The sequence below is a fragment of the Pelophylax lessonae genome, assembly GCF_965119305.1.
Source record: "Pelophylax lessonae genome assembly, chromosome: 2".
Taxonomy (NCBI): domain Eukaryota; kingdom Metazoa; phylum Chordata; class Amphibia; order Anura; family Ranidae; genus Pelophylax; species Pelophylax lessonae.
This window is the reverse complement of record NC_138769.1, coordinates 743,657,259-743,678,573: the sequence shown is the minus strand read 5'-3', so window position 1 is coordinate 743,678,573 and position 21,315 is coordinate 743,657,259. Positions and strand designations below refer to the sequence as shown.

The 21,315-nt window shown below is 46.1% G+C and overlaps 2 protein-coding genes across 2 annotated transcripts in view; one reads left to right on the top strand and one right to left on the bottom strand.

Moving 5' to 3' along the window:
• Positions 1–21,315, top strand: part of LOC309548369 (uncharacterized protein) — a gene marked incomplete at its 3' end in the record, with an annotated part of 923,844 nt that overhangs the window by 413,423 nt on the left and 489,106 nt on the right.
• The window catches only part of LOC309546816 (uncharacterized protein), a gene marked incomplete at both ends in the record, with an annotated part of 172,119 nt that overhangs the window by 76,433 nt on the left and 74,371 nt on the right, over positions 1–21,315 (bottom strand). The window contains one exon of the mRNA XM_082246501.1: positions 1,056–1,622. Coding sequence (XP_082102627.1) covers positions 1,056–1,622 — 567 coding nt within the window. The remainder of the gene's footprint in view (positions 1–1,055; positions 1,623–21,315) is intronic.

Genomic DNA, 21,315 nt, shown 5'->3' with positions numbered 1-21,315 from the left:
ATGGAGATGAATAATAGCCGGACAGAGGAAGAAAACAACAAGAACATTCTTTCTTCACCAGATGGAATACCTGAGACTTTCAGTAGAACCAAATGTAACACAAAGTAGCCAGCTGAAATTAAATGGTACTGTTAAATGCATCCCATAAAAAGCAGAAAGTCAGTGTTGAAGGCCTACAGCAGCTTAAAAAGTTACTTTCTTACTGAACAGAGACTTCTCCCTGGCTGGTGTCCCAACCACAGACCTGCCTGCAAAGCTGTCATCCATGAGAGGAGATGAAACATGGAAAGGAGGCATTGATCATGGGAGAGGAAGTTTGGATAAGGTGAGCATAGCTGGAGCCCCAAAGCCTGGCTTATGGTGTATCAACAGTCAGAAGAACCTGGAATGGACTCTCCCACTGAGGTTTAAGAGACTTGGCAAGATGCCATTGGATCCCATCCTAGTCTCCGATGCTGAGGCAGTGTTGGTCGTGTATTCGCTCAGGCAAGGAAGAAAACACTTGGGAACACAGCTCAGTTAGTGAATGATGAAAATGCATTACATGTTCAGTCAAAGCTCCATAAAAAACAAAATAAAAAGATGAGAATCATGAGGAAAACAGTTCAGTCACTGATACTTATCTGAAAAAATTAAAATAAAAATGTATAATATTTACAGGCCTGCTAGGTGTGGGTCTGATGGACATAAGCACTACAGTTAGTGCATTCAATCATTACATTCCAGTTTGCTCACAGATTTTAGTTTATTTTTTTCTTCTAAAGTCACATTTTATCTTTTCACGTCTTCCCTAGCTTGTGGGGCTGTGAAACTAATGGGACACCCGCAAATCCTTTATTATTCCTCCTTCTTCCAGAGTTTCCTCTCTGCAGCTGAAGCTTATGAATCCTCTGGTGATACATTAGCACAGCATTTACTGTATAATCTTTGTCACACTCAAAGCATTAAAATGGTTTCCTTCCAGTGTGAACCCTCTGGTGTCTGTTAAGGTTTGACTTCACTGTAAAAGCTTTGCCACATTCAGAACACTGATATGGCTTCTCTCCAGTGTGAACTCTCTGGTGTCTGATAAGATGTGACTTCACTGTAAAAGCTTTGCCACATTCAGAACACTGATATGACTTCTCTCCAGTGTGAACGCTCTGGTGTATGATAAGATCTGACTTCTGTGTAAACGCTTTGCCACATTCAGAACATTGATATGGCTTCTCTCCAGTGTGAACCCTCTGGTGTACGATAAGATAGGACTTCTGTATAAAAGCTTTGCCACATTCAGAACACTGATATGACTTCTCTCCAGTGTGAATCCTCTGGTGTACGATAAGATAGGACTTCTGTATAAATGCTTTGCCACATTCAGAACACTGATATGACTTCTCTCCAGTGTGAATACTCTGGTGTCTGATAAGATGTGACTTTTGTGTATAAGCTTTGCCACATTCAGAACACTGATATGGCTTCTCTCCAGTGTGAATCCTCTGGTGACTGATAAGCTCTGACTTCTGTATAAAAGCTTTGCCACATTCAGAACACTGATATGGCTTCTCTCCAGTGTGAATCCTCTGGTCTCTGATGAGCTCTTTCTTGGTTATAAAAGCTTTGCCACATTCAGAACACTGATATGACTTCTTTCCGGTGTGAATCATCTGGTGTGTGATAAGATGTGACTTCTGTGTAAAAGCTTTGCCACATTCAGAACAAGGATATGATTTCTCTCCAGTGTGAATCCTCTTGTGTCTGACAAGATTTGACTTCAATGTAAAAGTTTTATCACATTCAGAACATGGATATGGCTTCTCTCCAGTGTGAACCTTCTGGTGTGTTATACCTTTTGCCTCCATTGTAAAACCTTTATCACATTCCAAACAAGAAATATCTTCTCAAATGACTTCTCATTTATACATGGGTTGGACTTTACAGTAAAGACATTGTCACTTCCAGAGCACTAAAATTACTTCTCGTTTGTTGTCCTCTGAGGTTGGATCAATGTTGAAGAGCATTCAAAACATGCATGACATTTAGAACACGGATAGGTCTTGTGTCCTGTGTGAATCTTCCAGTGAACTGCAATAAAGACTTTCAGTCACTTATAACATCCATATGGCTTGCTTCTCATGTAACTTTGTTGTATTGTTGTAACAAGACAAGCATGACCAAAAAATGGTTCATCAATCCATCTGTGCAGAAAAAAAACAGAAGTCAGAATTCTATAAAAAGGGTTAAAAAAAGTTGCTTCCTTTTTTAACATTTATTATTAGCTTCTTCCCGCTGGGCCTATTGCAATATGGTGGCCAAACAGAAGCCCCATTGTAACATAGTTACATAGTTAGTGAGGTTGAAAAAAATACATCAGTCCACCCAGTTCAACCTGTGTGTGTGTGTGTTTGCTGCTAACCGTACATTGTATACCCCTGTATGTTGTTGTTCTTAAGATGCCCATCTAATAGTTTTTTGAAACTATCGATGCTCCCTGCTGATAACACTGCTTGTGGAAGAAAATTCCACATCCTTACCGCTCTGACAGTAAATATTCCCTTATGTAGTTTAAGGTTACACCGTTTTTTTTTTCTCGTTTTAGTGAGTGACCCCGTATCTTATTGTATTCCTTTTCTCTGAAAAGTTTGTTCCCTATGCTCGGGTCACCAGTACGATATTTGTACATTGATATCATATCCCCTCTCAAGCGTCTCTTCTCCAGAGAGAATAAGTTCAATGCTTGTAGTCTTTCCTCATAGCTGATGTCCTCCATTCCCCTAATTATTTTTGTTGCCCTTCTCTGGACTCTCTCCAGTTCCAGCACATCCTTCCTGAGGACCGGTGCCCAGAACTGGATGGCACTATCTGATATACTGTGTAACTCACTGCACTCTCCCTGAAGGAATGTGGAATTGTGTGTATGGAGAGATAGAAGTTAGTTAGGTAGGGAGAGTGTTAGGTTAATCAGCAGGCTTGACGGTGGCGTAGGAGGTAGAATACTGGGCTTGCAAGTGAGAGACTGTGGGTTCCAAACCCTTTGGCCAGCAGGTGATTGAATTGAATTATAGATATTAAAACCTATTCAATATATTATGGATGTGGGAACTTGAAGTTCCCGCGAAGAAGCTCATTTGCTCGCTATTCGGCGAACAGGCAGTGTTCGAGTCGAACTTAGGTTTGACTCAAACACGAAGCTCATCACTATACACCGATTTGGGTTCTTTTTACCAAAGAAATGTAGCAGATTACATTTTGGCCTAAAATTAAGAAGAAAGGTTATTTATTTGCAACATTTTATAACAGAAATGAAGAAGGCGAATGTGTTAAAGATAAAGGGTTTTCAGAGATCACCTAAATACAGAGTAGAAGATAGTAAGACAGAAAGAGAGTTCCAGAGGATGGGAGAGGCTCTGGAGAAGTCCTGGAGGTGAGGAGAGTAGGAGGTATTGTGAGGAGTGAAGAGAATGGTTTGGTTGATATTTTGAGACAAGGTTGGTGATGTAGCTGGGGGAAGAGTTGTGGAGGGCTTTGTAAGATGTTGTAAGTTTTTTAAATTTTAAATAGGAAGAGATTGTCAAACAAAAAAATTGCCCTGGCATTATTGCACCTCCAACAGGTAGGAAATGCTGTGGGAAAAATGCTGTGCAAAAGTGGGGACTGTATACCATCTGGTCACTGCTGGAAAAGGAGGATTTGTGAGCAAAGAATAGGATATGATCTCTTTCTGTCTGGGTGAATGTGTGACCCAAATCTCTTCCCATTTCAGAAGGAATAAAGTTGTGAAATCTCCATTTTGATTGGTAAGGAAGTGATGGGATATGGAAATTGTGTGACCTGTTGGCTGACTTCATCTTTATTCCGGCATCATGGAAGAATGCATTGTCACCTGACCTGTCTGTAACACTCATTAATAAAGGTTTCATCAATAAATGCATACATTTTTGCCAAATGCAATACGTATATATTTGTTGCAGTTTTGAAATGGTTTACCGGGATTATGGCTGAAGACTGCAATTCTGTTTCTCATAAAAGCGATCCGAGCAGTAGTCGCTGGATCATTTTTAGAAGCAGTGAGAGGGGTGTATCCCTCCCCCCCCCCCTCCTGCTTCTCACCAGTGTTTCTCAGGCCTTCTGTTCTTACCAGTGAGCCTGGGAAATGATCCGACAGTTCGCACAGCTGGTCACAGAGGTGAGAAGAAACCAGATTGTCTCTGATCACCTCTACAATCTAGGAGGACCGAAGCGACATCATGACATCACTTCCAGTCTAGGGCCGAGGTAACCAAGTTTGTTTTTTTTTTTCTTTTTTTTTTTTAAAGCAAAAGATCACTTTTTTTTTATCTTTGGCTTTCAAAGGTAGACCCCAGTTCTCTCCATAAAGAAGACTTGTCATCCCTTATTTCTGTTAAAAGGGATGTTTACATTTCTTGTAATAGGAATAAAAGTGATAAAAAAATAAAGGGACATTGTAAAAAAAGTCTAAATTTAAATAAAATAAGAAAAAAAAAGGTTTGTGAGCAAAAGTGAACACATTCTTAAGTCACGCCCACATACTGTATGTAAATGATGTTTGCAACACACGCGAGGTATCATTATGAACGTTAGAGTGAGAGCAAGAATTCTAGCGCTGGACCTCCTCTATAACTCTAAACATGTAGCCTGTAAAACAATTTAAATTGTAGGCTATGTAGATTTTTAAGTATCTTAGTGTGTCACCATTCCACGAGCACGCACTATTTTAAAGTGTAACATGTTAGGGATCTATTTACTTGGCGTAAAGTCATCTTTTTTTTATATTTTCCAAAAAAATTGGTTATATATTGTATAATTTTGTATTAAAATTCATTAAAGCATACTTTTTCCCCAAAAATTATGGTTGAAAAACTGCTACGCAAATACAGTATGGAAAAAAAATTGCAACAACCACCATTTAGGGTCTCTGCTAAAAAAAAAATATGTATAATGTGTGGGGGTTCTAAGTAACTTTCCAGCAAAAAATACAGATTTGCCAGAAAAGGCTTGGTCCTTAAGTGGTTGAGCTGGTTGGTTTCTGTCCAACTGAAGTGTTGGAGGGACAGCTGAATGTGGAATCTGCACTGAACCATACCAGGCCACGTGCCCTTAACATGAGAAGGGTACCCAGACAGAGGAACCCTAGCAATGCACCATGTCCCCATGTTGATAGGGACAAGGCCCCTTTCCCACAACTCTGGCCCAGTGGTTGTGAGTGTCTGCAGGAGGGGTTTATCAGAATCTAGAAGCCCCCTTAAAAAAAGGGTCCCCCAGAAATCCTGCTCCCCCTACACGAATGAGTAAGGATTAGTGTGGAGCGAACACGGACTGTATTATTCGTGTTCGCACCGAATAATTGGATTTTTGTTACCCGAACACGGACCCAAAAACTTTACTGTATGTTTGGGTTTAAAATCCGTGTTCGGTCATTTTATTTCCGGGTTTGTATGTATTGGCGCGCTTTTAATGGCGGGCTTTCAACAGCCAATCAACAAGCGTTTAACTGGTGTGCCTTAAGCCATCCCAGCCATGCCTACAAATGTATTAGTAGCTGTGATTGGCCATCTGAAGCATGTGACCAAGTCTTTATAAGTTCGAGACCCAGCGCCACTGCGTCATTCTGCTGTAGTACAGGGACAGAGCACACATCATACGTGCTGGCTGCTGATTAGGGACAGACAGTCATAAATGATGTTGTGTCCGAAAAGAATTCAGAATCAGGGACAGGTCGGAGTGCTGCAGGCAGGGCGATTTGTTAGGGCATTTTAGGGCGAGGCTGGAGATAGGCAGGGTCAGTGTTCTACAATCGATTTTGCTGTGTGGGGGGGGGGGTTTGCAGTGCCGGCAGTGACCGATCTTATCGATCATTTTAGGGCCAGGCTGGAGATAGGCAGGGTCAGTGTTCTACAATCGATTTTGCTGTGTGGGGGGTTTGCAGTGCCGGCAGTGACCGATCTTATCGATCATTTTAGGGCGAGGCTGGAGATAGGCAGGGTCAGTGGTCCACATTGATTTTGCTGTGTGTGGGGTGGTGTGAACACAATCTTTTTGCCCGCTGAGGAGGAGGGAGAAAAAAGTATTTTTTATCAGTCAGTTGTGTGCAGCGTTTTTCCTTCAGTGCTGCTGACTGTGATAATACACTGCTGTGTTCACATGTGCTATTATTGAGTGATTTAAACATTTATACACTTTTTTCTATTCCACTATTCAATATACACCCTTTTGGGTTAAAAAAATTAAATTGTGGCATAGTCTGTACTAATCTATTTAAAAATTACAAACTTAAAAGGGGAATTTTCTTTTTTTTTTCCTCCATGGCCTGCAGCAGAGCTGACTGATATAAGACACTGCTGTTCACATGTGCTAATGAAAAATCACCAATTTTATATCATATTTTCTATTCCGCTATTCAATCTACACCTTTGGGGTAAAAACAATTAAATTGCGGGATAGTCTGTATCGGTACGTGTGAGATACACCTTTCCAATTTTTGGGGCGCATCTCATACCGCCGAGGATTGCAGGGTGCTTCAGTGTGCCTCCTGCCTGTTCTGAACTCCTCCTACTCCTCATCCTGCCTTTGGGGGTACAAAAAATAGTAATTTGGGCCTAGTCTGGGTCTGTACGTGTGAGATACATACACCTTTTGATATCATATTTTCTATTCCGCTATTCAATCTACACCTTTGGGGTAAAAACAATTAAATTGCGGGATAGTTTGTATCGGTACGTGTGAGATACACCTTTCCAATTTTTGGGGCGCATCTCATACCGCCGAGGATTGCAGGGTGCTTCAGTCTGCCTCCTGCCTGTTCCGAACTTCTCCTACTCCTCATCCTGCCTTTGGGGGTAAAAAAAATAGTAATTTCGGCCTAGTCTAGGTCTGTACGTGTGAGATACATACACCTTTTGATATCATATTTTCTATTCCTCTATTCAATCTACACCTTTGGGGTAAAAACAATGAAATTGCGGGATAGTCTGTATCGGTACGTGTGAGATACACCTTTCCAATTTTTGGGGGCGCATCTCATACCGCCGAGGATTGCAGGGTGCTTCAGTGTGCCTCCTGCCTGTTCCGAACTCCTCCTACTCCTCATCCTGCCTTTGGGGGTACAAAAAATAGTAATTTGGGCCTAGTCTGGGTCTGTACGTGTGAGATACATACACCTTTTGATATCATATTTTCTATTCCGCTATTCAATCTACACCTTTGGGGTAAAAACAATTAAATTGCGGGATAGTCTGTATCGGTACGTGTGAGATACACCTTTCCAATTTTTGGGGCGCATCTCATACCGCCGAGGATTGCAGGGTGCTTCAGTGTGCCTCCTGCCTGTTCCGAACTCCTCCTACTCCTCATCCTGCCTTTGGGGGTACAAAAAATAGTAATTTGGGCCTAGTCTGGGTCTGTACGTGTGAGATACATACACCTTTTGATATCATATTTTCTATTCCGCTATTCAATCTACACCTTTGGGGTAAAAACAATTAAATTGCGGGATAGTCTGTATCGGTACGTGTGAGATACACCTTTCCAAATTTTGGGGCGCATCTCATACCGCCGAGGATTGCAGGGTGCTTCAGTCTGCCTCCTGCCTGTTCCGAACTCCTCCTACTTCTCATCCTGCCTTTGGGGGTACAAAAAATAGTAATTTGGGGCTAGTCTGGGTCTGTACGTGTGAGATACATACACCTTTTGATATCATATTTTCTATTCCGCTATTCAATCTACACCTTTGGGGTAAAAACAATTAAATTGCGGGATAGTCTGTATCGGTACGTGTGAGATACACCTTTCCAATTTTTGGGGCGCATCTCGTACCGCCGAGGATTGCAGGGTGCTTCAGTTTGCCTCCTGTTCGGACCTCCTCCTACTCCTCATCCTGCCTTTGGGGGTACAAAAAATAGTAATCGGGGCCTAGTCTGGGTCTGTATGTGTGAGATACATACACCTTTTGATATCATATTTTCTATTCCGCTATTCAATCTACACCCTTGGGGTAAAAACAATTAAATTGCGGGATAGTCTGTATCGGTATGTGTGAGATACACCTTTCCAATTTTTGGGGCACATCTCATACCGCCGAGGATTGCAGGGTGCTTCATTTTGCCTTCTGTTCGGACCTCCTCCTACTCCTCATCCTCATTCTGCCTTTAGGGTACAAAAAAATTTAATCGGGGCCTAGTTTGTGTTTGTACGTGTGAGATACACCGTTTTGTAAAATTTTTCCTATTCCGCTATTCAATATACACCCTGTTTGAGTGTAAAAAATTAAATTACGGCATTGTCTGTATCGGTACATGTGAGATACACCTTTTTAAATTTGTTTGGCGCATCTCCTTCCACCGCCGAGGATTGGAGGGCGCTTCAGTTTGCCTCCTGTTCCCAACTCCTCCTACTCCTCTTCCTCATCCTGCCTTAAGGGTACAAAAAATTGTAATCGGGGCCTAGTCTGTGTTTGTACGTGTGAGATACACCGTATTATAAAATTTTTCCTATTACGCTATTCAATATACACCCTTTTGGAGTGTAAAAAATTAAATTACGGCATAGTCTGTATCGGTACGTGTGAGATACACCTTTTAAATTTGTTTGGCGCATCTCCTTCCACCGCCAAGGATTGCAGGGCACTTCAGTTTGCCTCCTGTTCCCAAATTCCTCCTACTCCTCTTCCTCATCCTCCCTTTAGGGTACAAAAAATTTTAATCGGAGCCTAGTCTGTGTTTGTACGTGCGAGATACACCGTTTTATATCCTTTTTTCTATTCCGATATTCAATATACACCCATTTGGGGTAAAAAAAATTAAATTGCGACATAGTTTGCATATTTGACTGTGAGATACACCCGTGCGATACTGTTGTTGTTTTGTTCCGCTATTCAATAAACACCTTTCTTGGGCAAGATCATAAATTACAGAAATATGAGGAGACCGTCAAATAGGGGCCGTGGCCTGGGTCGTGGTGCTGCTGGTAGAGCTCCTGTTTCAAGCAGAGGACGTGGTCGATATGTGCCAGCTACATGCACAAGTGAAACACCTTCCTCAAGTGTGAGTAGGCGACAGAACCTGCAGCAGTAATTGGTAGGGCATCATGCGCCTCTAGAAGTGATGAGGCCAGAAGAAGTACAGGCGATAGTAGATTGGGTTGCTGACAGTGCCTCCAGTTCCTTCACATTGTCTCCCACCCAGTCTACTGCAGAAAGGTCAGAGTTGGCACCTGCAGCCAATGTCCAACCGTCTTTCACCTCACCCCCTTGCAAATCAGGCAAGCAGTCTGAGCCCCATGTCATGCAGCAGTCTCTTGTTCTTTTTGATGACTCTGTCAGCAGGGTTTCCCAGGGCCATCCACCTAGCCCTGCACCAGAAGTGGAAGAGATTGAGTGCAGCGATGCCCAACCACTTATTTCTCAAGATGAGTACATGGAAGGACCTTTGCAGCACGTCTCCGATGATGACGAAACGCAGGTGCCAACTGCTGCGGCGTTCAGCATTGTGGAGACCGACAAGGAGGGCAGGGGTTAAGACTGGGTGGAAGATGATGTGGAGGACGATGAGGTCCTCGACCCAACATGGAATGAAGGTCATGCAGGTGACCTGAGTAGTTTGGAGGAAGAGGCGGTGGTCGCACAGAGCCACCAGCACAGCAGAAGAGGGAGCAGGGTGCAGAAGCGGAGCGGCCGTGCCCTAGACACTACGCCTGCTACTGCCCAACGCAGCAAAGGAACGAGCGCACCAAAGCCAGCTCAAAGGAGTTCTCTAGCGTGGAAGTTCTTCAGAAAATGTGCTGATGACAGGACACGAGTGGTTTGCACCCTGTGCAATCAGAGCCTGAAGCGAGGCATAAACCTTCTCAACCTGAGCACAACCTGCATGATCAGGCATCTAAGTGCAAAGCACGAGCTGCAGTGGAGTAGACACCTTCAAAACCAAGAAAGGTCTCTGGCTCCTCCTGCTTCCTCTTCTGCTGCAGTCTCGGCTGCTGCAGTCTCGGCCTCTCAATCCACATCTGTAGTAATACCGGCACCTGCCACCCCGCAAACAGACGATCTGTCAGCAACACCACCACCTGGGTCACCAACCATCCCCACAATGTCCCGTGGAAGCGTTCAGCTTTCCATCTCCCAAACACTTGAGAGGAAGAGGAAGTACCCCCCTACCCACCCGCGATCCCTGGCCCTGAATGCCAGCATTTCAAAATTCTTGGCCTTTGAAATGCTGTCATTCCGTCTGGTGGAGACGCACAGTTTTAAAAGCCTTATGTCGGTGGCTGTCCCACAGTACTTCGTGCCCAGCCGACACTACTTTTCCAGGCAAGCCATCCCTTCCCTGCACAACCAAGTGGGGGAAAAATCAGGTGTGCACTGCGCAACGCCATCTGTGCCAAGGTCCACCTAACTACCGATACGTGGACCAGTAAGCACGGTCAGAGGCGTTATATCTCCCTAACGGCACACTGGGTAAATACAGTGGCGGATGGGCGTGAGGCGGATAGCAATTTGGCACATGTCCTTCCACCACCGAGGATTGCAGTGCGCTTCAGTTTGCCTCCTGTTCCTAACTCCTCCTACTCCGCTTCCTCATCCTCTACCGCCTCCTCATCCGGTCAGCGTAACACCTTCACCACCAACTTCAGCACGGCCAGGGGTAAACGACAGCAGGCAGTTTTAAAACTTGCCTGTTTGGGGGGAAAAAAAACACACACCGCGCAGGAGTTGTGGAGGAGCATGGAACAGCAGACAAATGAGTGGTTGCTGCCAGGGAGCCTCAAGCCCGGCCTGGTGGTGTGCGATAATGGGCAAAATCTCATAGCAGCTCTGGGCCTAGCCGGTTTGACGCACATCCCTTGCCTGGCGCATGTGCTGAATTTGGTGGTGCAGAGGTTCCTTAAAAATTACCCCGATATGTCAGAGCTGCTGCAGAAAGTGCGGGCCGTCTGTGCGCACTTTCGGCGTTCTCACCCTGCTGCTGCTCGCCTGTCAGCGCTGCAGCGTAACTTCGGCCTTCCCGCTCACCGCCTCATATGTGACGTGCCCACAAGGTGGAACTCCATCTTGCACGTGCTGGAAAGACTGTGCGAGCAGCAGCGGGCCATAGTGAAGTTTCAGCTGCAGCACGCACGCGTGAGTCGCTCTGTGGAACAGCACCACTTCACCACCAATAACTGGGCCTCCATGCGAGACCTGTGTGCCTTGTTGTGCTGTTTTGAGTACTCCACCAACATGGCCAGTGCCGATGACGCCGTTGTCAGCTTAACTATCCCACTTCTGTGCCTCCTTCAAAAAACGATTTGGGCGATGATGGAAGAGGATGTGGCACAGGATGAGGAGGAGGATGAAGAGGTAACATTTCCAAGGCTTTCAGGGCAGTCATTCGCAAGTGGCTCCGAGGGTGGGTTCCTGCACCCACAAACGCCAGGGACACAATTGTCCAGCAGGGGCACAGTTCTGGAGGATGAAGAGGAGGAGATGGAGGAGGAGATGGAACCATGTTCACAGCAGTGTGGCACCCAGGCCAGCTCATGGCCATCACTGGTGCGTGGCTGGGGGGATACAGAGGACACAGACGATACACCTCCCACAGAGGACAGCCTTTCGTTGCCTCTGGGCAGCCTGGCACACATGAGCGATTACATGCTGCAGTGTCTCCACAATGACCGCCGAGTTGCCCACATTCTAACTTGTGCTGATTACTGGGTGGCCACGCTGCTGGATCCCCATTACAAGGACAACGTACCGTCCTTAATTCACTCACTGGAGCGCGATCGCAAGATGCGCGAGTACAAGTGCACGCTGGTAGACGCGATGCTGCTGGCATTCCCATCTGACAGCGGGGCCACAGTGGAAGCACAAGGCCAAGGCAGAGGAGGAGGAGGAGGAGGAGGAGGAAGAGGTCGCCAACGCAACCAGGGCACCGCCAGCACCTCAGAAGGCAGGGTTAGCATGGCCAGCACACCACAACAAACAGCAGCACCAGCAGCTCATATGGAACGTCTTAGCAGGAGGCAGCATTTCACCAACATGGTGGAGCAGTATGTGTGCACACGCCTACATGTAGTGAATGACGGGTCTGCCCCCTTCAACTTCTGGGTCTCCAAATTGGGCACATGGCCTGAGCTTGCCCTTTACGCCTTGGAGGTGCTGGCGTGCCCTGCAGCCAGTGTATTATCTGAACGTTTATTTAGCATGGCTGGGGGCGTTATCACAGACAAGCGCACCCCCATCAACTGCACCAAACTGAGCCACAACGACCCTACATCAATCCGACTGTGATGTCAAAAAGGAGGAAGGAGTACACATCTAAAAACTCACTGCCTTTTTCTCTTCCTCAGGCCTCACTAACAGCCAAGATGGCACCTGGCGGGACTTACCTCACTCTCCTCTGGACATGAATATCTCCAGCCTCCAGAAAAGTAGTCCAGCTCTTGCGAACATGGTGAGTCATCTCCCCCCAACTTACCCTCCACATCCAGCCCTGCCAAATCGAGGCCCAGGACGGAGGAGCCTGAGCACACTCTGCTCACTGGTGATCTGGACGGGTATTTCAAAAAGGGAAATGGCAGTCTTAAAATTAAGGGGATCTAAAATCTTATGGCTGTATGGTAGATTTTGAAGCAATCTCCAATGCATAGGCCAGGTTGGGAGGGGCAATCGGGACAATGATAACTTGTGTCTTTTCTAATTCCATTACTTCTGCACACACGACATCTCTTTTGGCGCCTTCTTCCTGATTCTGTGGGGGGAATGTTGTAGGGAAAATGTAGCTCGTGAAGTCTACTCACACTATCCGAGCGAATGCTTGCTGGGGCCGGTCCTTGTTGGTATATTAGGGCAGTGATGATTTCTTCAATGTACTTGAGGTAGTGGAGGTGTGGGTTTCCAGGTGTTTTTTGATGGCAGACAAAGGAATTGTACATGGCCGTATGAAAAAGGTAAAATGCAACTTTTTTGTACCAGTAACGGGACCTTCTGGTTGATAAATAGGGCTGCAGCATCTGGTCATTTAAATCCACCCCCCCCATGAACAAATTGTATTCGTGGACGCATTCAGGCTTTCTAATGGGGCCACGTCTTCGGGGAATCTCCACCACGTTGTCATTGTGGATGGTGGACAAGATGTAGACATCTTTCTTGTCCCTCCACTTCATGGCCAACACTTCCTCATCCCTCATAAATGCGGTTTCCCCCGGTTGAAGGTTTTTTTGGACCAAAGGTTGTGGGAATCCCTTCCTATTTTTTCTGCTGGTACCACAGGCCAGGGTTGTTTCCAGGTATAGGTGACGAAAAAGGGGAAGACTGGTGTAATAATTATCCACATAAAGATGGTATCCTTTTTTGAACAGGGGGTATGCCAGGTCCCAGACAATTTTCCCACTGGTTCCGATGTATGTTGGGCATTCGGGGGGCTGGAGCTGGGAGTCTTTGTCTTCATAGACACGAAAGGCATAGACATACCCAGTGGCTCTCTCGCATAATTTGTTCATTTTCACCCCATACCTGGCTCTCTTATTTGGGATATATTGCTTGAAGTGCAGCCGGCCAGTATAATGGATCAGGGATTCATCCACACAGATGTTTTTGTCTGGGACATACACTTCAGAAAATTTTTGTAGAAAATAAATTATTAGGGGGCGCAATTTATATAATTTGTCGTGGTTGGGATGATCTCGGGGAGGGCACTGTGAATTGTCACTAAAATGGAGGAAGCGCATGATCATGTCATACCTTGATCTGGACATGACAGCGGAAAAAAGAGGCATGTGGTGGATGGGGTGGCTGGACCAGTAGGCATGGACTTCATTTTTCTTAGAAAGCCCCATGTTGAGTGTAAGTCCCAAAAATATTTTGAATTCGTCCACTGTAAGATGCGCCAATTGAACGTGCGGGCATAGGAAGAATCGGGGTTGGAGGCAATAAATTGACCTGCGTAAAGGTTGGTTTGGTCCACAATGTACTCCAGCAAGTCTTGGGGAAAAAACAAATAAAAATAATCCAATAGCGAAAAATTTGAAGTGTTGGGCTGCACACCTGGCTGTGCGGTGAAAGGGGGGATTATCGCTGTTCCTGAGCTGGCAGGCAACCATACGGGGTTTGCCAGGGCATCGGGAAGGTGGGTTTGGGCCCGGCTTCTTCGGGTTGCACTAGTTATTCCAGTGCTGGTACTGGGCTCCTCTTCTTGGGGTCTAGCTGCGGCGGTGTTGGTGCTGCTAGTTGTAGGATGGGGTTCCGGGCTTACTCTCCTTATCCTTTTAGGAGGACGGACTGTTTCCTCCTCGGATTCAAGGTCCGATCCACTATCCTTCACTGGCTCATATTCTGAACCAGTATCGGATGATGCAAGCTCCCCGGCGCTCTCATCACCTGACTCGGCTATCATTTCAAATGCCTCCTGTGCGGTGAAAAACCTTTTGGCCATACTGGCGGTACTGATTGGTACTGGCGGTACTGAATGGTACTGATGGGTCCTGGCGGTATTGGCGGTACTGGTGGGTATTGGCGGTACTGGTGGGTATTGGCGGTACTGGCGGTACTGGTGGGTATTGGCGGTACTGGTGGGTACTGGTGGGTACTGGCGGGTACTGGTGGTACTGATGGGTACTGGCGGGTTGTTAGATGTTCCAGATGTGATGACAGATCCACAGATCCAGATGTTCTGACAGATCCAGATGGGCTGTGAGTGACACTGGTGACAGGTCCTCTTTATTGGGGGGGGGGGGCTGTGTAGTGCACTTTTTACTACAATTAGACAGTAAATGTACTCACTGATCACTGATCTCTGATATTCTCCTCACACGATCGGTGTGTGTGAGGAGAACAGCTTAGATCAGTAGTAACAGCTTTCCATTGTTATTGTTGTGACCTGCTGTGATTGGACACAGCCGATCACGTGGTAAACACCCAATTTTATTGGCTGTTTACCCTGAGCGGGTATGCGCTGTGTCCGAGGGACACATTACAAGCCCGATCGCTGCGGTGCGTGCTCTCAGGAGCGCGCAGCAGCTTGTTATCCTGGCCGCCGTCATATGACGTCCGGTCAGGATAACTCAACCACATTCCCGCCGTCATTTTGCTATAGGGCGGGAAGTGGTTAAAGAACCATTTATTGGGAACCAAGTACTGGCATCAGTGGTGACAATGGTCCCAGATAATGAACCTACCGGAAGGGATCAAGTGAGCATACCCTGACATATCCATCACCAGCGGCTCCTGCACATCTGGGAAGAAGCACTCTGAATCGGCTGCCTTTTGCATTGCTAAAAGAACTTCATTGGACATCTAGAGAATCAAGTGTGCCCAGGATAGCATAGGGATGCAAGACATCATCGTTTCCAAGAGACCCCTGCATTGGGAAGCTGATCACTGCTTGGTCCATTCAAAAAGGAAGAGAAAAAGTACTTGTGCGAGCATTGAACTGGGGCTGCGTATCGATGACTAGTCAGGTCTGCTCCAACTGTCTTGACACCTCCAATCCAGGCAAAACTTCTCAGGTTGGCCAGAAGAATCCCCTTTTGAACTAGTAGGTCATCTTTGACTGAGCCAACAGTAGAATACCATCCAAGTAATGGTGGATTTGAAGCACCCCCGTTTCCTCAGAGGGGCTACACAGAGATTAGAACCTCCATGAAGGTTATCAATGAGGCGGATGGCCCTGAAAGTTTGACCTGTCAACTGGAAATGTCCATCACACTGAGACTCAGTTTCTTTAACCACTTGCCGACTGCTCACTGTAATCCTCGCGGCAGTGCGGCTCCCCTGGGTTCAGCGACGTAGACCTACGTCGCTGGACTTCTAGTGGGAGGCGCGCTCCCACTGTGTTTAGACACAGCGGAAGTCGGGCCGGAGGAGGAGAGGCGGCGATTGCGGCCTCCCTTCCCCGATCGTCAGAGAAACTGAGAAGATCTGCCTGCTTATGTTAACAAAGCAGGTGGATCGTTTCTGTGACAGACAGGAGGAAATCACAGGATTCAGCATAGCTGAACTTGCGATCTCTGTGTGTGTCACAGAACCCCCTCCCCCACACATACGTCAGTAAGTATGAGGCATACATTTAACCAATTGATCACCCATGGGGTTAACCCCTTACCTGCCAGTGTCATTATTACAGTAACAGTGCATATTTTTAGCACTGATTACTGTAGTAATGTCACCGGTCCCCCTAAAAGTGTCAAAAATGACAGTTAGGGGTCCGATCTGTCCGTTGCATAGTCGCAGTCCCGCAAAAAAATATTCCAAATTCTTCCTTTGGAAAAAAGAGTTCCAGTCTGTCCCCTACTTTGATATTGGAGTCATTTTTTGTCCCTCGAATCTGGGCCGGAGGAAGAAGGAGAATTGTTTTTTGACTTATCCCTCCTGAAACTCCAATTCTTTGTAGGTTCCCTTCTCCTATTTTGCTGCTTATTATCCCGAGGGCCACGAAAAAACTTTTTATTCGTTTCTTTTGGTTTTGTGGGAAAACCCATTGCTTTAGCATTGGAATCCCAAGCTTTTCCCAGTAATGTCTCTGCTTTCCGATTCATAGTATCCTTGATACTACCAGCATCTAAAAAGGAGAGATCTGATTTTCTGGAGACTTGCGCTAGGGGAGCATCTATTTTTGGTCTTTTAAGGAATTTGTTTGCACCCTCATCCTTAAAGGGAAATTTTCTTTTCCAAGAATTCCCTTTGCTTAACCTGTTTTCAGGCGATTGCCATTGTTGAAGGATCAGACTCTTCAATTAATGGTGAATATGAAAAACTCTAGAAGGGCTTCTTCCTATCCCTTTATAGAGTTTGTCTTGTGCCGTGACTTCTTTAGGCAAGTCAGGAATCTCTTCTGAAGCATATATGGCTTGAAGGAGACCCTGCTTACTATCCAATCCAAACAGGTTTTTTGCTGACTCTACCTCCTCAGAGTCCCTATTTCCCTCATCTTCTGAAAAAGATGGGGAAATTGAGTGGTCATCTTCTGGAAATATTCTATCTTCTTCTGTAACCTGTGCTGATGGAAGACTGAGTGGCTGGTGTGGTGGCTGAGGGCCCTGCTATATTTAGAGTGGTTTCTTGACACGAAGTCCCTGCCCTTGCAGGAGGGTCTACCTGTTCCTCTCTATAAGCTACATCTAGATTAGACTGTACTGCCATCATAGTAGAAAGCATTTCATCTTGCATATTTTTAAAAAAAGTCTTTCATAAAGTCTGAGACTTCCCTTCCTGACAATTTATGAATACATCTATAGCAAAATGGTCTAGTGTCGGTACTGGGCATCTTTTCTGAACAATAACCACACTTCTTATGGACAGCAGGCCCTTGTAATGCAGATGTAGCTTCTTGTGAACCGCTCTGGGACTCTGGAAGACAGGATACAGAAACAACATAAGTATCGCCCTTCCAGCAAAAATACATCAAATATAGGGACCATAGAAAGAAGGCAGTGTCATCTACTAGGGTCAGGGAAATGATAAGTTCCAGGCACATGTTATGTTGGTAAGCTAGCAGGCCTCAGCATAGGTCAGCAAGGATACGAATCATCACTTACCCTGTCCGACCTGGTTTTTTGCTGCCGACACCTGGGACAGTCTCTCCTCCTCCTTCCCCGGAGGATGAGTCGTGGAGGACTTAATTTCCGAAGCAGGAACCGGAGCTGTGCTAGCTTTGGACTCTGCTTTGCCACTACCGAGTGCCTCCGGCGTCTCCTCCATGCTTCTCTTCCGGAAGTTCCGGTTTCAAAGTGAGGTTTGGAATGCCTGTCCTCTCGATTTTTTCAGCGGGAAATTAAAAATCTTCAACTGAGGAGAGCTGCTAGCGCCGGAAAACAAGACCTGGAAACACTAGGAAGTGACCGAGGGCTTGCCAGTGGGCGACCTGTGAGTTCCCTCGGACGGGAGTGCAGGGACTGCTCTGCTCATAAGGTCCCCCCCCCCCTACTCCAGAGAGTTCTGCAAGGGGAACCTGTGGCTTTCTGACGAACCTGGCTCACAGGGTACCTTTCGACTCTAGGAGTCTGCAGGTGAGATCTTAATCGTCATTTCTTTGTAGGAAGAAACACAATCTAAAACTGGGGCCAGAGGGAAAGGTGGGGCCTTTTAACTATTCTTAATTGATTGTGTTTCTGGTAGGGAGGAGCCTATTATCTCTCATTGTTTGGCCGTCCTGGAAGGGGAGGAGAGAAAACAATATTAATACCCCACCTGATGAATGCAGCAAAAGGATTAATCCCGCTATTTTGGCAAAAGGAAGAGGCCCCTACCACGGGAGACTGGGTACAAAGAGTCGAGAGAATAAGAACATTGGAATATCTGAGAGATTGGGAAGAAGATAATACAGAGGAATGGGGTGATATATGGGAAAACTGGAGGGAGTTTAAGACAACGAGAGAATACATTAAATGGAGTGGAGAAAAAGAGAAAGACAACTAGTATAGATAAGGGGGGGGGTCAATAGAGGGGAAAATAAGGGAAGGGAGGTTACATTACTGAAAATTGATGTTTTTATTCTGTGAAATATATTTGGATGCTCTCTCTTTTTTGAAAACAATAAATACATTTATAAAAAAAAAAAAAAAATATATTTCCGTTCACTGGAACTAAGAGGCCAAGTCCAACCCCTGAAAAATAACCCCACACCATAATCCCCCTCCACCAAATGATGATTTGAATCAGTGCACAAAGCAAGGCCCATAAAAACATGGATGAGCAAGTTTGAGGTGAAGGAACTTGACTGGCCTGCACAAAGTCCTGACCTCAACCTGATAGAACAAATTTTGGATGATTTAAAGCGGAGACTGCAAGCCAGGCCTTCTGGTCCAACATCAGTGCCTGACCTCACAAATGCTCTTCTGGAAGAATGGTCAAACATTCCCATAGACACTCCTAAACCTTGTGGACAGCCTTCCCAGAAGAGTTGAAGCTGTTATAGCTGCAGAGAGTGGCACCAACTCAATACTGAACCCTACGGACTAAGACTGGGATACCATTAAAGTTCATTGTGTGCGCAAAGGCAGGCGTCCCAATACTTTCAGTAATATAGTGAATGTTATATATAGAAGGAATATGTACAATATTATAAATTTTTAAATATTTGTATTCTATTTTATGGAGGACACTCTATTATTTCCATTGGCTGCTAAAACTGACAATTTATTACAATTTCCTGCAGGAGAACTTCATTCATTGTTCTAATTTAAAGCACTGGGCTGCATAGTGATGGAGGAATGTGCTTGGGATTGACTTGCCGGCACATTTCGCAAATGCATCTAAAAATCCAAATTCTTAAAGGTAAAATTCTGAAAACCCAAGTTACACTCACCAGTAACGTCTTTTCCTGAAGTCTTTCAAGATAACAGCTTTGAGAGTGGTGTGGAAAGTGGGGTCCCCCAGGGTTCTGTCCTGGGACCCATACTGTTTAATTTATTCAGAAACGATCTAGAGGAGGGGATATCCAGCACAATCTCGGTATTTGCAGACGATACTAAGCTAAGCAGGGCAATAACTTCTACACAGGACGTGGAAACTTTACAAGCGGACCTGAACAAAATAACGGGGTGGACAACTACATGACAGATGAGGTTTAATGCTGAAAAATGTAAAGTAATGCATTTGGGTGCCAGAAATATAAATGCAAGTTCCTCACTAGGGGGGGAACCTCTGGAGACATTGAACATGGGAGGGGGGGGGGGGAATGTACATGGACAAGGTGGACTTAGCTGGAGCCCTCATGATTGACTGATATAGCAAATTTTAGCAGAACCTGGAAAAGACTCTCCCACTGAGGATTCAGAGGCTTGGCAAGATGCCACTTGACTGCCACCCAGTCTCCCTGCACTGAGGCAGTGTTGGTCTTGTATTCGCTCAGGCAATGAAAAAGAAAACCCTTGGGAACACAGCTCAGTTAGTGAGTTATGTAAATGCATTACATGCTCAGGTAAAGCTCCATAAAAAGCGTACAGATGAGAATCATAAGGAAACAAATTTCATTGATGCTTGCCCCCAAAAAATATCAAAAGTTAGAATAGTCAAGGACTTTCTAGGTTGTGCCTGACCAGTGGCGGCTGGTGCTCAAAATTTTTGGGGGGGCGCAAACAGAAAAATGTAATAGGCATTGCTTTGTGGCAAAAAACGCTGAAAAAAATTGCGTGACTTTGAGGTCGCAAAAGTGTGAAAGGGGCCTTCAGTAATTAAGGTATAGTGTGCCCCCTTTCAATGCAGAGAGACCAACGTGCCCCCTTTCAATGCACAGTGACCAGCGTGCCCCCTTTCAATGCACAGTGACCAGCGTGCCCCCTTTCAATGCAGAGAGACCAGCGTGCCCCCTTTTAATGCAGAGAGACCAGCGAGCCCCCTTTCAATGCACAGTGACCAGCGTATCCCCTATTAATGTACAGTGACCAGCGTGCCCCCTTTCAAGGCACAGTGACCAGCGTGCCCCCTTTCAATGCAGTGACCAGTGTACATGCCCCCTTCAATGCAGTGACCAGCGTACATGCCCCCTTCAATGCAGTAACCAGCGTACATGCCCCCTTCAATGCAGTAACCAGCGTACATGCCCCCAATGCAGAGACCAGCATACATGCCCCCTTCAATGCAGTGACCAGCATACCATTCCCCCAATGCAGAGACCAGCATACATGCCTCCAATGCAGTGACCAGCGTACATGCCGGCAATGCAGTGACCAGCCTACATGCCCCAAATGCAGTGACCAGCGTACATGCCCCCAATGCAGTGACCAGCATACATGTCCCCAATGCAGTGACCAGCGTACATGCCCCCAATGCAGTGACCAGCATACATGCCCCCAATGCAATGACCAGCATGCGTGCCCCCTTCAATGCAGTGACCAGCATACATGCCCCCAATGTAGTGACCAGCATACATGCCCCCAATGTAGTGACCAGCATACATGCCCCCAATGCAGTGACCAGCATACATGCCCCCAATGCAGTGACCAGCATACGTGCCCCCAATGTAGTGACCAGCACACATGCTCCCAATGTAGTGACCAGCATACATGCCCCCAATGCAGAGATCAGCGTGCGTGCCCCCAATGTAGTGACCAGCATACATACCCCCAATGCAGAGATCAGCGTGCGTGCCCCCAATGTAGTGACCAGCATACATGATTCCCCCAATGCAGAGATCAGCGTGCGTGCCCCCAATGTAGTGACCAGCATACATGATTCCCCCAATGCAGAGATCAGCGTGCGTGCCCCCAATGCATTGACCAGCATACATGATTCCCCCAATGCAGAGATCAGCGTGCATGCCCCCAATGCATTGACCAGCATACATGATTCCCCCAATGCAGAGATCAGCGTGCATGCCCCCAATGTAGTTACCAGCATACATGATTCCC